Raw genomic sequence first — 18,096 nt, 5'->3', positions numbered from 1 at the left:
CAACCTCTGGCAGCGTAGACGCATTATTACATAGCACATAAATTTCAAAAATTTTCTCTGAACCGCCTCAAATTGGTTAATTTAGGAATTATATACCGGATTCCAAACAAGTGCTGCATATTCGACATGTGATCTTATTAATGAAAAATACAAATCATTTAAGGATTTAATTTTAGTGAAATCCTTACAGTTACTGTATATAAAGTCAAATATCTTGTAACATTTACCAACTAGGTAGATCTAATGTTTGTTTGTTTGTTTATTTATTTACAGAATTCTCCACGTTTACAATAATAATTACATTAAATTGCAAAACCTGATACAAACATTCTAATCCTAACTAAAAACATTAACGTTATATAAATACCCACTTTTAAATTGTAACTATAGAATATTAACTATCCACTATTTAAGATTAATAAAAAATGTTTCCTAAATAAAATTTTTGACTCTATGAATAAATCAAATGATCTTATAGAAGCTAACCTGTTTCCTAACTCCATAAATCTTTTAATCGGATTATTAATAGATAAATTTATTTTTGATGAAGAAATCCTAAATATTTTATAAGTACGTGTTACGCATACATCGATTTGAGGCACATAAAATGACAATTTTGATAAAAGGTACGGACAGTTTATATAAAAATTTATAATTCCGTGCAAAACGCACCCGTCTGCTAATGTTCTCCTAAGATCTAAAGATGGTAAATTCATAATTTCTCTATTTCATAATTTCCCGCTTGGTGAGTCAACCGTAGTTTAAATTCAATACAGCGAAGAAATTTCTTCTGAACCCTTTCTAAAAGATCAATATCAGACTTATAGTAAGGGTGCCAGACCGAAGAACAATATTCCAACTGTGATCGTACCAAAGAACAATAGAGAACCCTTAAAGAATTTGTTGATAGCATGCGCCACACAAAACCCCACATGTTCATAGCTTTTTTAAAAATATAATTATAATGATTCTTAAAGGTTAACTTAGTGTCAAAGATGACTCCAAGATCTTTTACCTCACCAACTATTTTAATGAAATGCCGTATATATTATATGTATGTGCTAGAGTACATTTTAAATTTGCGAACGATATTGAGTAACATTTGCTAGTATTCAAAAATAACTGATTGCCAAGACACCATTCTGGTAACCTGTCCAGGTCTGACTGTAATGCATACGCGTCTTCCACGGAATGTATACACTTATAAATTTTTAGATCATCAGCGAATTGCAAAAAATTTGAAGATTTGAAACAATATTGCAGATCATTGATAAAAAGCAAAAAAAGAATCGGTCCACAATGTGACACTTGGGGTACCTCCGAAGTAACGTTGAAAGATTGAGATTTAAAATTACCAATTCTAACTTGCTGACATCTACCAGATAAGAAAGAATGCAACCATTTAATAGTATCATGTCGAAAACCCAGATGACTCAGTTTTGAAATTAAGATGCTATGATTAACCCTATCGAATGCCTTAGCGAAATCCGTATAAATAGAATCAACTTGCACTTTACCCTGAAAAGATTCGTTAAGAAACGTATAATATGTCAGTAGATTTGATAGAGAAGATTTTCCATTCATAAAGCCATGTTGATTATCACATAGTATGGAATAAGACATCCACTGCAGTTGTGTAGAAACTATCTCGTCTAAAATCTTTGGGATAATCGATTGATTACAAACACCCCTATAATTTTCAACTTTTGTTCGACTGCCAGCTTTGAAAATTGGTATCACATAACTATTCTTCCACCAGTCCGGAAACTTACACTCATTAAGAGATGCTTCAAATAATAAAAATAATGGGACCGTTAAAGTACATATACACTTTTTCAACAGTATGCTAGGCACTCCATCTGGTTCAGAAGAGCATGATGTTTTAAGTTTGTTAATCGCTTGAAAAACATTTGAAAGTGTAATTTTTAAGCCTCCGTCAAACACTTCTAGAAAATTATGACCGACATAATCCGACACAACTTTAGAATCAGACACATATACAGACGAAAAATATTCCGCAAACAAGCCCAAGATGTCATTCCCATTGTTCGCAGTTTTATCTTCAAATGTCATAAAGTTAGGTATTGCACTATCCTTACTTTTATCTCGAACAAATTTCCAGAAGTATTTCGAATCACTTGCAACATAGGAATCAAAAAGGTTTTTACTAAGATCCTTACAATTTGTACGTAGTGACTTGAATTGAAGGTAATCTACCAGTTTCCCCGATTGCTTATACTTTGCATGAGCAAGTTTTTTTTTGAAAACACAAATTTTTTAGATCTCTATTAAACCATTTAGGGTATGAATAATTGCTAGACTTGATAGTTATTTTGGGAATAAAGTTATTCATTCCAACAAAAAGAATATCATAAAACAAAGAAACTTTCTCATCAATGCTCATACCGTTAAAATATGTTTCCCAATTAACGTCCGCCATAAAGTTATTTAAGGAAGGATAATCCCCATTATTAAAATCGAATACAAAATACGAGCCCTAACAACTAAATGTTCGGACACGTATTCTTTTATACAAAAAATTGTAATTTAATGAAAAAAAATGCATTTTACAAAAACAAAACTAGAATAATATATAAGTAGGTATCTTTAATGCAATATTCTGAACAAAAATTGTAATATTATTAACTTAACAAAATGATAACACAACAAAAAGCTGATATGAACGAATAAACTTGGCAACTAAATATTCGGACATGAGTATTTTTTTTTACTTAGTATGCTGTAACATCTCCTTTTGCTTTGATTACTGCGCGTATCCTTGTAGGCATAGTACTTACAAGACTTCTGCAGTATTCAGGAGTAAGACTTGCCCAAACTTCGTCGATTTTTGCATTTAAACCTAAGAGTGTTCGTTGGGGGTTGTTGCGCAAAACGGATTTTATGTCGTGCCAAAGTGTCTCAATGACATTTAAGTCAGGGCTGTTCGCAGGCCATGAAAGGACTCTTATATCATGATCCCCAAACCATTTCTTAGTACTTTTTGCGGTATGACATGATGCACCGTCCTGTTGAAAAATATAATCGTTGTCCGGATACAGTTTTTCAACAGAGGGCAACAAACTGTTTTCAAAAATTTGTTGGTATTTCATGGCGTTAATAGTCGTTTCCACCAATTCATAATTCCCCAACCCTTTAGCTGACATGCATCCCCACACCATTATTCCTTTAGGAAACTTTACAGTTCGTTTTAAACAGTCTTTATTGAACGCTTCACTTTTTGATTTTATCACTCTTCTCCGCAAATCTCCCACGCACACATCAAATTTTGACTCGTCACTAAAAATGACCTTTGACCAATCTTCCATGGTCTATGCCAGCTTAGACTTTGCCCAGTTGTACCTATTTTTCTTTTGATTTGCCGTTATTAAAGGTTTTTCTTTGGCCTGTAACGGCACGGTGGAACAAATGTAAACCAAAAACTTAAAAATTACCTTATAAAAACTTAATCCTGACTTGTGAATCCATTTCCTACAACATTCTCGTGACAGCTTATGCCCTATTTCATCCGTCCATTGTGCTGTCATGTCTCGCAATGTGTTTCTTCGATTTTTTTTACAAAGTTTTACAAGGAGCCTTTGACTTCTTTCTGAAACTAATTTCGGTCTTCCTGAACTTTTTCCTTTAACTTCTAGTCCACCAGTTTCGCGATAATGTGAGATTATATCCGCTACAGTGGACTTTGCTAAATTCAGTTCTTCACTAATTTCCCGAATTTTTTTACCTTGGCAATACTTCTTTACAATAAGTGCACGTAATGATTTTTCAAGTGGACGTCCACGAACCATTTTGTTAAAGAATATATATATTTTTCTATGAATCTTACAACACAGTTAGGTAAAGCAGGAAGACGAGAATGACATTTATTAACAACCAAACAATTCACACCCCCTACTTAGTGAAAATTAATTTTTTTATTTATTTGTCCGAATAATTAGTTGCCAAAGTGTATTTACTTTTTCTGAAAAATCCACAGTCATATTTGAATTAAAATTCTATGTAAAGTAAAACATTCAACTTTTTTATTAAAAACTATTCTTTGAAATCTTAGCTTCCTATTTTTATGTGATTTGATAATAAAAATTAAAAATTAATTCATAAAGAGTGGTTTTTGAACGCTCCGGTTAGTTTGTCCGAACATTTAGTTGTTAGGGCTCGTATTACAGAGGTAAAGTGGCATCTCTCAAAGTTGACAATGACCAAGTATATGCAGTGTGGTGACTGCTTGTGTTGGATAAAAGGTCAATCGCAGTATGGATTCCTAGAGCAGTGATATTGGAAAAAATAAGATCCAAAAATACGCCTCTCTGATTGGGTATGCCATTAATCTGTTTTAAATTCAGAAATGAGTAGGAAGCATTAATAACGTCAAAACTTCTACTATAGCCCATACATGACATGACCATCTCACCACCCATCTTGACGCTGGGTATATTAAAATCACCTGCAATGACATAATCGAAATCAGGGATTCGAACAAAAATATTTTCAAGATCATCACAATGACTCTTATATACATACTCTTCGGAGTTAGGAGGAATATATACTCCACTCACAATCACTTTTAAATCATTTATCTGTAACCTCAAATAAAGACTCTCAACTAACTGACCCAAGACTACAACTGAAGCACCCAGATCCTTTCTGACCGCAATTAATACGCCCCCACCTCGAGATTTACCACTAGTTTTAGAAGTTCGATCGGCTCTAAAAACATTAAAATTATTTAAACCCAATTCGACATCAGAAATCCGAACATTCAACCACGATTCAATTATTATAATAACATCATAGACACTAGCATTAACATTATCAGAAAAATCTTGTATTTTAGAATTAAGACCGCCGACATTATGCAAATAAAAATTGATTAGTTTTTTGGTCTTCTGTTTGTAGTTTTGTGCATGATTTGGGCCAAGTTGTCCCTATATGTTAAGACGATTTCATTTTCTCCTCGTGATTTACGATCATTACGCAGCGTTTGTTTCTCTTTCTAGCTTGGTCAGGTCCGCACGAAAATAATAATAATAATAATAATAAGGCTTTATTCCTAACAGGTTTACACCCAATAACAAGGAAAACTAAAACTTAACTTAACTAACTTAGGCTCAAATCAACCGCAAACAGTAAATAAATAACATACAATTCCAAAGTCAGTGAACTTAAGTATAACATAAGCCATTATTAATAATAAAAGCTCCCACAAAACTACAAAATATAAATCTTACTACTTACTAATACAAAAAAAGGATTTGATTATAACCGATAGCGAATCGTAATGTATATCGCAATGAGTAGATATTTCATTCAACTTATTACACATAACAACTACTGGAGATTTACGTAATACGTTTGTCTTATATGCTGGACTATAAAAAGTTTGAGATTGGCGCGAATTAATACGAGGTACGACCAAGTTAAATTTATCCAGAAGGCTCGGACAATCTATTTTGTTGTTAAATAAATTAAAAACAAATTTAATGACAATAATATTGCGCCGATCCTGGAGAGCTAGAAATTGAAACCTACTCAGAAGTGCAGCATGATCACACCCCCTTTCAGGATAAACTTTATCTACACAATAACATAAAAACTTGAGAAATTTACGCTGAACAGCTTCGATATTTTTAACATGCACATCAAATAAGGGATACCAAATTATAGCACCATATTCCAATCTAGATCTAATAAGCGCAAAATATAAATTACATAAAGTTTTAATATTTGAGAACTCGCTACAATTTCTGTAAACAAAACCATACATCCTAAAAGATTTTGCTATTACATCATCTATATGTTTCACAAAATTGAATTTAGAATCAAACGTAATGCCTAAATCTTTAAAATTGTCACAACGATGTAACTCAGTATTGGCTATGGTGTAAGGAAATATACTAGGATTAAGTTTTCTTGTATAGAACACAACGAAACATTTGTCTTGGTTAAGAAATAAACGATTACGAATACACCATTGCAAAATAATCTGAATATTAGCTTGAAGAGTCACGCTATCGTTAATATTTTTAATCTCCATAAACAACTTGAGGTCATCCGCATATAAAAGTTTCTCCCATGATAGACCATCAACAATATCATTAACAAACAGAAGAAACAATAATGGACCTAAGTTCGACCCTTGCGGCACACCAGAGGTAGGAGAAAATGGTTGTGAATAAAAGTTACGATATTTAACGACTTGGACTCTGTTCGTTAGATATGAACGGAAAAAGTTGATCAGAGGAGTAGAAAATCCAAACTGTTGTAATTTAGCAATCAAGACATAATGATCAATTTGGTCAAATGCTTTACGAAAATCCGTGTAAATAGTGTCAACTTGACCCCTATTATCAAGACAAACAGAAACATATTAGAGAAACACGCCAGGTTTGTAATCGTAGATCTACCCTGATAAAAACCATGTTGATATTCAGTTATATGAGATTTGACAGCAGAATAAATGTATTTATACAGAACAGTCTCAAATGTTTTTGCAAAATTACATAACAAACTAATGGGTCTATACTTATCAATATCAGAGACATCACCTGCTTTGAATACCGGGCAGATACAAGTCTTTTTCCAACAATCAGGCATTTTACATTGCTTTAATATGAGATTAAAGATCTTTAGCAAGGGATGGGCAAAGATACATGCACAGTCACTCAGGAGGAAACTAGGAATGCCATCCAACCCAGCAGTACAAGAATTCTTTGACTTTTTTAAGGCTAGAAAAACATCATTTTCAGTTAGAGAATCAATAGATACAAATAGTTGACTCGACTTGTCAAAGGCAAAAGAGGGACATATATCATCATTGGAGGCAATGTATACACTATTAAAGTACTCACCAAACGCGTTTACAATTTCCTCTGGTGAAGTAAGTTGTGAGTCATTAAAATGCATCACCCCAGGAATCCTAGTACCCCCCTTTTTAGATTGAACAAATGCCCAAAACGATTTAGGGTCCGTTGAGATATTGTTCTCAATTCTGTGAATATATTCTTTGTACGACGCCTTAATAAGATGCTTACACCGAGAACGATACAATTTAAATAAATTCCTGTAATAATCAGTGTTGCGTTTTCTATACAGCCTGTGACAAGCATCCTTTGCCTTAATAGTTGCAATGATTTCCTGATTGAACCAGGGAGGCCAGGAGTGACTATTACGTTTGGGCACCGATTTTGGAACAGTAAGAAGAAAAATTTCATGAAGCTTATCATAGAAAAGTGATCATGCTTTATCAACATCAATGTTAGCCTCTAAAAAGTACCAATTAGTTGACCCAAGCAAATCATATAGCAATCGAAAGTCAGCTTTTTTGAAGTTGAATTGATTAGTCATATCATTTAATGGAAATTCACGTAATGGAGTCTCTAAAACCGTAAGTATGGATAAAGAAGGGTGATGATCGTCGGCATCAACAAGATCAAAATCTGCACTATCAACCTGGCATTTCAAGTTAGACAGAACGAAGTCCAAGATGCGTTGCCGCGTATTTTGTATTGTGTTGAACTGTGATAGAATATTAAATTGTAAAAAGTTGTTAAGAGAAGCCGTGAATTGATTTGAAATGCCGAGTGAAAACTCAGGCACGTTAAAGTCCCCTAATATAAGCAACTTACAGAATTTTAGAATCTTCAATAGCATTTAAAGTGTCAAGAAATAAATCAAACTCCTGAAATGACGTTTGCGGTGGCATGTACACTGAAAGAATAATTAGGCTCTGACCCTTGAGCAGCAGTTTGACACCTACAACATCAACATTGGGAATAATTTCATAAATAGCTGATAGATCTAATGATAGTGTTTTAAAACATGCTCGAACAGCAATTAAAACACCTCCACCGCGTGAAACTGCTAACACTCGAAAATTTCTATCTTTTCGAAAAACAGTGAAATAAGAGGGAAATAATTCACTATTGACAATATCGCTAGTAAGCCATGTTTCACTTAACACTATTACATCAAAATCATTCTGTGAACAAATAGTACACACTAACTTTAGATCGTAGTCCTCTCACATTCTGATAGAAGCAGCGAAGTGTATTAATTTTGTTGTTACTGGGTGTATTCTTCAGTTTAAAGAAACAATTTTCGGTAAACCCTTCACATATCGTATTTTCAGATCCTTTTCACCAGTTGCAATCCTAGCATCGAGTTGCTGTTTAAGCTGTTTATACGCTTCAATTTGCTTCGTAGTACGGTCAAAAGATAAAGAAATAGCACCGAAACTTGGATTACCCTTAAGCTTCTTGGCTTCACGGATAAACTTATGAACATCAGACTCATCACCAAAAGTGACCTTGATAGGTCTGGTTTTTGAATTGTGGGGCAAAAATCTTCCTAGTCTCTGCAATTTAAACTCAGGAACAGCAGGATCAGGTTTAATTGATTCCAGAACACTATTTACAGCAGATAGATCTAAATCCGCGCGTTGACTATTGTTGAGGGAACTAGACTGTTCCGGCACTCCAAAGATGATTAGGTTATTCTTGCGTTTTTCTCTCTCCATCACCTCAGCTACTATCTCCTCAAATTGGTTGTTAGGTTTGTTAATGAGTGATTATTTTAATGTTGCGACTTGATTCTCCAAATCGGCTCTCAATTGGTTAAGTGAAGCTAGAAAATCAGTCTGAATTGAATTGATTAATGCCTTGAAATCCTTGAATTGAGCCATATTTGCGTTACATAGATTACAAACAACCTTTATAGCTTTTGATTTTGAGCGTGTTCTTATGATGTCAGAGTCAGAAAGGCCAATACAAGAACTATGCAATAATCCCTGACATGCATCACACGTAATTGCGGATTCATTTATCACACATTTTTGCCTACAGTTGCGACAATTGTTGTTATTCATCGTATAATCAATGTGAAATAGGGAAAAGTGAATAAAAAAAATAAATAAATAAAAATAAACCAGGAAATGGTTAAGATATAAACAGGGATACAAATGGCACCCAAGGGCCTTTTAGGGTGACTAAAACATTCACAGGTAGGCCACGGGTAGAAAACAGTAGAGAACAGAGGATTAATAGTTTGTAATCAATTACTTCGGTAAAAGAAAACGTGCTGATAAAGCAAAATGGAATTTTGTGTTTGTATTGCTCTTGTTTGATCTTAGTATACTCATTGCTTCATCTTTATTATCATAGACAATTTTCAGGGGCCGTACAACGTTAGGTTTAGAAGATCCAAGTCTGAATACTTTTTTGGGTTGGGGAAAAGATCCCAGAGGATTCAATATGGTCATTACCTGATTCAAATCGTCACCTACTCTATCTTCCACTGACCGTGCCATAGACTCCGGAATATTAAATAATAGCACGCTTTTACTACGTTCTGTTCGTTCGTTAATTTCCGACACAACCTCATTAATTTTGCATGAAATGTCCTTTTTAGGGAATGAACCACGGAGTTGGTTAACCTCATCTTGGAGCTTGTTCACATTATCTTCAATAACCGAAATTCTACCATTAACTCCTTTGAATTATTCGTTGATAACTTGAGATAACTCATCTTTTAATTCCGATTTCAGCTTATTAAACTGCGTTTCGATAATCTGTTCAATAGCAGTGAGTGTTATGGGATTATCGGGTTTGCTGGGTGATGAGCATTTTATGCAAACCCATTGCAAACTCGGTGACAAATCCGTCGCATTTAAACCGGCACACTTAATGTGCCAATACTTTTTGCATTAAGTACATTTAATTGATGGTGTAGTAGGCGTCACTGCAGCATCACAAAATCCACAACTAGGCGGCATTTTCTTAAATCAACCAGATAAATTTAAATACGAGAACGAGAAAATATAAATACAAATAAATTAACTAAATATGGAAAAAAGGATACAAACAGGGACACACTTCTTCGCACCAGTAGGGTCGATTACGGTGACTAACAATAACCAACAGGTCAAACCACGGAAAGGCAGAAAAATTAGTTCAACAACAGGTATTCGGACAAAAACGCAATTATAAGTTCATAAAGTAGGATATTAAGAACGAGACTAAAAACTCACAGATAAGGTTATTCTTCCACAGAATTTGACATCAGAATTCTCTAATTCTCAGCAATATCAGACTTTAGACTCACCAGATTCACAGTCCTAACTCCGTTTTCCATCTACACTAACACAGCCAATTTTCAAAAAATTCCAGTGAGTATATCTCCGACAATTCAAGTAAACACCGGGAACCGGAAAAACACGTGCCAAACTATAATTGTTATTGTGGTAAGTGTCAAATTTACATTAAATGTGTTCATTTAATGTAAATTTGTGATCAAAGATTACGCCTAGATCTTTAATTACGGATTGCCTATTAAGTACAACATTATCTACACAATAAGGAAAAGAAATAATACTGAATAGAATATATTTTTAAAAAAATCTTTAAATCGTTTGCAAATAAAAGTTTTTGGGTTGTAATGACGTCAACTATGTCATTGATAAATAATACAAACAATAGTGGTCCAAGATTAGAGCCTTGTGGTAATCCAGACTGTATGACCTAGAAACGTAATTTTTATACCTAACACACTGTTCTCTATCAAGCAAATAAGACTTGAATAAATTAATAAGAGGTGTTGAAAAACCATATCATTCCAACTTATTTAAAAGTACGAGATGATCAATTTGATCAAAGGCTTTACGGAAATCGGTATATATAACATCTACCTGATTGTTCTTATCAATCTTCGGCCATATACTGACTGAAGCAGGTCAAGTTGGTTACAGTCGAACATTTTTGCATAAAGCCATGCTGATAGGGCGAGATGGTGCGTTTAAGTTCTTCGTAAATATGTTGAAATAGTACGGTTTCAAATATTTTTGCAAAGTTGCATAATAACGAGATGGGACGGTAATTTTGTTGGAGCCCTGTGGAACTCCTGAGGATTGAATGAAAGAATTAGAGTAGAAGTTTTGATATTTAACCATAAACATTCTATTGTCTAAATAAGAGAAGAACAACTTAATTAACGAGTTCGAAAAGCCCAAGTTCCTTAATTTCTCAAAGAGTAACCCATGGTCAATCATCAAAAGCTTTGGTGAAGTTTTTTTGTTGGACGGGGGAAATTAAGTGTTTAGTCGAATTGTAAATATCATTGTTTAAAAAATCTTTGCGAAATTACATAGCAAGGCAATTCCTCTATAATTAGAGATGTCATTTTGCCGATCGTTTTTGAAACTGGAACTAAAGTAAGCCTTTTTCCATAATATTGGGAATATTCCGTTTTTTAAAATAAGGTTAAAAATGATACACAAAGGATGTGCAAGAACTGCAGGACAGTTCCGGAGTATAAAAGAAGGAATGCCTTCAACTCCCATTGTAAAAGAATCTTTCGATCTTTTTAATGCCTTTGCAACCATTTGAGAACTTATGTTGGTATTTGATCGCATAGATGCGGAAAAAAGTTCAAATTAAAGTGAATCTGTTGCCAAATATTACAAGTTTGAGTTTATGCCTGCTTTTTAAATTAGTTTCATTTTGTTACGTATATTCATTAAATATGTATTAATACTTGAGGCAAATAATCGATTACATTTTGAAAAACTCCCTCAGCAACAACATCAACAAAGTCGAAATTAAGAACAGCATTCCCGAACTAAATTATTCCGTAGTTTATTTATTCGTACCGGGTTCTCTGCTTTCATTTGGTCGAAGAATATTGCTGACGATTTCTTTGTTCCTCACAGACTCCTCAACAAATTCCTTAGCGATCAAACTAGTTAATCTTCAGTGTCATGAATTTTTATACTTGACATTTCAGGACATCAATATGCCCTACAAATACTAAATATCAAAGCAACCAAGGAAAATTAGCAAATTAGTTTATCAAACTACCATACTAAAATGTGGTAATCAACCATAACGTGAAGTAGTTATCACGAAATTAACATCCATTCTTTTGATCAAGCTTTCTCTTTCGCCATTCCATAGCCTTCGTCTTGCTTTCTTAAGAAGGTATGCCGCTTAGAAAAATGACTATGGCATAACGACAATTGTAAATGCAGCACTGTGAAATCAAATTTTATAATTTATTTAAGAAAATGGATTTATTTGACAGTGTTTCAAGGGAAGGGATGTTTGGTCTAACCTTAGCTGGTGGTGTTCACATTTCAATTTTATGTGTCCAGATTGTGATGTATAAATCTGAGCCATAACGGTATCTATTTAGTACTTAAAAAACAATATAAATAAGCAACATCTATTAAGTAACTGATATTTTACCGGAATTTCCCAGACAGAAAAAATTGATAAGATAATCGCCGTTATCACATCTTCCAAATGTTAATTAGGTACTATATAAGGACGTTGTAAAGTAGTTCGGCCACTCTATTAGAGTTGCTAAAAATATCCAATGTCAACTACTAAACTGTTGCTGTTCATAACTGTGTAACATTCTTCCTTCAAAACCATGAACGAACTAGTTATTGGTATCGATCTAGGTACCACAAACACTTGTGTTGCCTGTTATCAGAACGGTGTGGTGGAAATTTTGTAAAATTTCGAAGGAGAAAGACTTACACCGTCTTGTGTATTTTTCCTGAAAAAATCTGAATCGCTACCACTCGTTGGTCAGCATGCAAAGACTATGACACACATGTTGCCACCTAATGGAATTTATGGTAAAATTTCAATGCGTGTTTTTTGGTAGTATTTAAAATTTTCTATTTTAGGAATTAAACGATTCGTTGGTAAACATTTCAAGACCATAGAAGAGATTTTGAAGTATCTTTCGTTCGACGTTGAAAACAGGTCAGACCGTCCTGTGATTAAAATCGAACGAGACAACGGCACGCTGGAACTAAGTCCTCAACAAATTAGTTCATTAATTTTGAAAAAAATAAAAACAGACGTGGAGGCTAAATTGGGCGACAAAGTTGACAAAGCTGTCATCGCCATTCCAGCTTATTTTAATACAACTCAACGAGAAAAAACTTTGAAAGCGGCCAACGAAGTTGGCTTTACTGTTTTGAAGCTATTTAACGGATCGACGGCGGCAGCCTTGAGTTATTATTTTAAAAACGACGACGAGACTGAATGCTATGCGTTAGTTTATGACTTAGGTGGTGGCACTTTTGACGTATCCATATTAAAACGAACTGCAACCAATATCGACGTTATATGCGTGGATGGAGACACTCAACTGGGAGGAAAAGATTTTGATAATCTTATCGTTGACTACGTTTGTGAAAAAACAAAGCAACATGATTGGAATCCTAAGGAAGACAGGACTAAAATGCACAGACTGCAAAATATTTGTGAAAATGCCAAAATTACTCTGTCTCTGGACAAAGAAACCAGTATTAGTTTGGAAGAATTTATGACAAACGACGAAACGATAGAAATAGAACTGCGGAGAGACGAATTTGTTCTAAGAGCAAAACATCTAATTGAAAGAACAATAAACATTGTTGATAGGTGTCTTAAAAATTCTAAAATTCCAAAAGACCAAATTGACCATGTTATTTTATCGGGTGGTTCCAGTCGGATACCGAAAATTCAGGAAGAGTTATCTAAATATTTTGACGGAAAAACTCTCAGCGAGTTTACTAACCTTGAAGAGTGTGTTGCAGAAGGAGCTGCTCTTCAGGCGGCCATGCTAGCCAACAACAATACGCAAAAAATCAACAAATTGGTGATGACCGATGTAGTTCCTTTGTCCCTTGGAGTGGAGCTTTGTGCTGACAGAATGCATTTTGTTATAAAAAAAGGCGCTCCTATACCTACAAGCAACTCCATCAATGTTTCAACTACAAGAGATCAGCAGAAAACAGTACCTTTCAAAATATTCGAAGGTGAGCGTTTAAATGTAAAGAAAAACCACTATTTGGGCTCGCTATTGTTAGAAAATATTACTCCGGCACCTCCAGGAGAATGTAAAATTTAAATAACGTTCACTATAGACCACAACGGTGTATTGGGAGTTAAAGCAAAAGAGGAAATGCGCAACAACATGAAGGAATTAACTGTTGAATATACAAGAGGAGGGCGGAGCGATGGTGAAATCAAAGATGTCATTATCGACGCTGAAAAGAATAAAGAAGAAGATGAATTATTTGACGTATTTTCCAAACGAAAATTGTATTTATTAGAGTACTGCGAAGCTGTTAAATACAATTTGCGCATTTTAAACTTAATCGGAAAATATCAGGACATTTACGCTTTGTGTAAGGAGGTCCAAACAAGATGTGAAGACATCGATGTCGATAACAGTGGCGAATTAGACACCCTCATTGACAAAACTAAGCGTCGATGTGCAACCTGTAGTAAGTTTCGTAAGTTTAAGGGCATGCCCGTACCTTCATAACTTTACTGTATTGTATTTACGCTATCTACTTTTTTGTTTACCTAATATTTTCGTCTGTAAGAAATATCAGATTGTTTTTCAGAAATAAACAAAGTAAATCATTTTACCAACATATTTAATCCGTAAAGAACACCCAAAAAATTTGACACTTAGGCTAACAAGAAGTGTATCGCACCTTCAGGACGATTTGTTAAAGATCATTTAAAATCCCTTTGGTTTTTGACAATTCGTGGAAGGACAAAGTAAATGAGGGGATCATTCCTTCCGGTATAATTACAGAAGTACCTGTGGACAGTTTATGATTGTTTATGTACGATACCAAGCAGCCGTTACCAAATCGACAAAGAGAAGAGAAAACCTTTATATTTGATTTCAACAAAAAGGCAGTGTTGGTGTCTTAATTTGAAAAAATTGGTCTAAAGAGTTTAGACAGTACTTCCCTCGCTGTCGGAAACTTTTCGACTGCATGCCTATTGTGTTGTAATACTAAGAATAAAATTATTGTATTCCCAAATTTTCGGGAAAATGAATTGGGTCGTTTTGAATATTGATTTCTTATAATCAATAAAATAACGAAACAATTTACTCACGTATACGGCGCCGGTGTGTAATATCTAGAGAGCGGATTTCTGTCGGGCTAGGCAAGGCCAAACTCGGTACGGCTCGTACGGGATGCGAATTCATTGCGGTTGCGGACTGCACTTCGTTTATTTGAGATTAGAATAACGCTGTTTCGTTGCACTCTGCTGTTAATTCCCGTTCTCATTTACTTAGCCGTTTGATCAATAAATCGTTAATTATATTTATGGAATTAGTACCGATTAAATTCAGTGATTATCTATCACCCGGCGATCCAGCGCGTCCCCACCTATAATCGTGACGTAGCCCGACAGAAATCCGCTGTCTAGTAATATGAGGGGCAACTGAAAATCGTTTATGTATAAACATTCTTAATTTAAGATGACAAGCGTAACAGCATACGTGAGAGTCAAACAGAGAAACTGTAAACAAAACGACCATCGGTTTTATTGCTTCGACTTCCGCGTATTATATAAAACATTGGGTTTTATTTTAATTCTTGACGGTGAAATTCACAACTGGTTGATTATAAACATGTCTATTCCACATTCGCGGAACCAAGTGAGCGCATAAAACAAATGCAGGTCTGTAATGTTAAAGTCGATGTAAATAAGCGTGCTACTCTTATGTTTCAACCGAGTTTTTCCTTTAACAAATTTTGTGTCTACCAAATTGGGTTGGTTGGGGTGTAATACTAATAATAAATGTTGCTTTTAATTTAATCAATAAAATAAATTGACTTCATTAATTTTTTTGAACCACCTCTTAAGAAAATCTAAAAAATATGAATGAAATGATAAATCACAAGTACAAACTCATCATATTTTTTGCATTTTAGATAGGATTTATTCAGCAAAATTTAAGGGTGACGTCATCAATTTTTTTAGAAGGGATGAACAAATACATTTTGAACAAAAGTTTACCATGCTTATAATAACTTTAAAATATTCCCAAGATTTCAAAGCATTCGGTTTTGTAATTCCTGATTAAATCGATAAAATAAATTCACGCATTCATTAATTTTTTTGAGTCACCCTGCATATGCAAATCCAAAAATATGAATGGAATGATAAATCACAAGTACAGACTCATCATATTTTGTACATTTTAGATACGATTTATTCGGCAAACTTTTGAGCTGACGTCATCAGTTTTTTGTAGAAGATAACCAAATATATTTTGACTAAAAATTTATTATGCTCTTTATAACCTTAAAACATCTGCAAGATTTCAAAGCATTCGGTTTTGTAGTTCCTGACTAAATCAATAAAATAAATTTACGCATTCATTAATTTTTTTGAGTCACCCTGTATATGCAAATCGAAGAAATTTGAATGAAATGATAAATGACAAGAAGAGACTCACCATATTTTGTACATTTTAGATAGGATTTATTCAGCAAAATTTTGTGGTGACGTCATAAATTTTTTAGGGGGGACGACCAAATACATTTTGATCAAAAATTTACCATGCTTATGATAATTTTAAAATATCTTCAAGATTTCGAAGCATTCGGTTTTGTAGTTTCTGAGTAAATCAGTAAAATAAATTTACGCATTCATTAATTTTTTTGAGTCACCCTGTATATGCAAATCCAAAAAATATGAATGGAGTGATAGATCACAAGTACAGACTCATCATATTTTGTACATTTTAGATATGATTTATTCCACAAACTTTTGAGCTGACGTCATCAAGTTTTTGGAGGGGACAAGCAAATATTTTTTGACTAAAGATTTATGATGCTCTTTATAGCCTTAAAACATCTGCAACATTTCAAAGCATTCTGGTTAGCAGATTAAAAATTAAATTTCAAAATGTTGTTTTATAATTTTGATTTTTTTTCCAAAAATCTGGACGTTTCGGGTGAAAAGTCGATTCGGAGTTGTAAACTACATGTGTAGGACTATGTTATTTTATACAATTGAAAACCCATTTACTATGTAGAATTTTGAAGTGACGTCATCGCATTAGTGGTGGGGATGATTAGACAAATTTTGGTTAGCGTTTTACCATCTACATGATATTCTTAATGTAAGTACAAAATTTCACAACAATCGGTCGAGTACTTTCGGAGATTATCTGTCTAATAAAAATCCGGGACGGCAGACGGACAGACGGACAGACGGACGGACAGACGGACGGACAGACGGACAGACAGACGGAAATGGGAGACCTATTTCTTCGTCTTCTAGGGGTCATGAAAGATCGAGAAAACGTAAAAGTAGAGAGTCGGCCGACGGACTCGATTACAATACTTCCTTTGCTTACGCTCGGGAAGTAAAAAGTAGAAATTTTGTGGTAATGTCAACTATGCCCGAAATCATGAATGCAATCCCAATGAAAGAAACATTCATAATAATTAATTCTGGATTATAACACGATGAAAGTTGGTGTGGATTCTTCAGATCAGAAACTTCACAAATATTCAAATAAAAGAAAAATATTTCGATGCCTTCTAGCTTTTTCTTGAATATGTTAAATATAGCAGGTGCGGCGGCTGATGTGATTTGGAAAAACTTACATCTCAAATGGAATTCACAAAAATATCAGCAACGGGCCCTTTTTCTGATAGATGTCAGAAAAATTAATGATACTTCACATAACGCGGAGAAAAATTAATAAAATAAATTCATTGCTGAACCTGAAAAGCTATTAACCAGTTTTTAGATAATGAAGAACTAACACCCATAAGAGTCCGGAATGTTGAATCAGTGGTCAAGCGGAGGTGTCACATATGTCCAAAAACGCGAGACCGTAAGCAAAAGCAAGTTTTGGACAAAATGTATGCAACGAACATATTTTAAATGTTCGCCAAAACTGTTTGTAACGTAAATTTTTATCGTACTTTTAAAAATTCCAAATAAATTATTTTAAATAAAGTATAATCTTTAATGAATGCTTTCAATAACTTTTCTTAATGAACACAATGAGTATGCTCAACAAGTGGAGCAAAAAATTCTTTAAAAATAAGTAAATAATTTAAACAGCGATTATGCATAACATAACTCCGGCACAACTTGACTGGACTCTGTCTTCGCTCCACTCGAGTCGTTAACTGAATGAATGTACTCCCGAAGGTGGCCTTCATTTAAAGTCATACATTCCTCTGTATGGATCGCGAACGCCCCCACATACTAGAAAAGGCTGAATAAACCCATAGGCGTCGTACCGGGGCGG

General features: G+C 34.2%; 2 protein-coding genes across 4 annotated transcripts in view; both read left to right on the top strand.

Annotated features, from left to right (window-relative positions):
* The window catches only part of LOC135137628 (uncharacterized), a 430,031-nt gene that overhangs the window by 143,719 nt on the left and 268,216 nt on the right, over positions 1-18,096 (top strand). The gene's annotated exons all lie outside the window — the stretch shown is intronic.
* LOC135137334 (heat shock 70 kDa protein-like) lies at positions 12,619-17,723 on the top strand. The gene is made up of 4 exons (XM_064066957.1): positions 12,619-12,652; positions 12,704-13,906; positions 13,961-14,296; positions 17,587-17,723. The coding sequence occupies exons 1-4, from the start codon at positions 12,619-12,621 to the stop codon at positions 17,721-17,723; spliced, it is 1,710 nt and encodes a 569-aa protein (XP_063923027.1).

Source organism: Zophobas morio, unplaced genomic scaffold (assembly GCF_036711695.1).
Source record: "Zophobas morio isolate AGI-343-1 ecotype UQ-CSIRO unplaced genomic scaffold, CSIRO_AGI_Zmor_V1 ptg000029l, whole genome shotgun sequence".
NCBI classification, from domain to species: domain Eukaryota; kingdom Metazoa; phylum Arthropoda; class Insecta; order Coleoptera; family Tenebrionidae; genus Zophobas; species Zophobas morio.
This window is presented reverse-complemented; position numbering and strand designations above follow the sequence as displayed.

Coding starts and splice junctions, on each gene's coding strand:
- LOC135137334 (XM_064066957.1), top strand. CDS start 12,619: ATGACACACATGTTGCCACCTAATGGAATTTATG. Junction 12,653..12,703: donor GCCACCTAATGGAATTTATG/GTAAAATTTCAA, acceptor TTTCTATTTTAG/GAATTAAACGATTCGTTGGT. Junction 13,907..13,960: donor TCCGGCACCTCCAGGAGAAT/GTAAAATTTAAA, acceptor TGGGAGTTAAAG/CAAAAGAGGAAATGCGCAAC.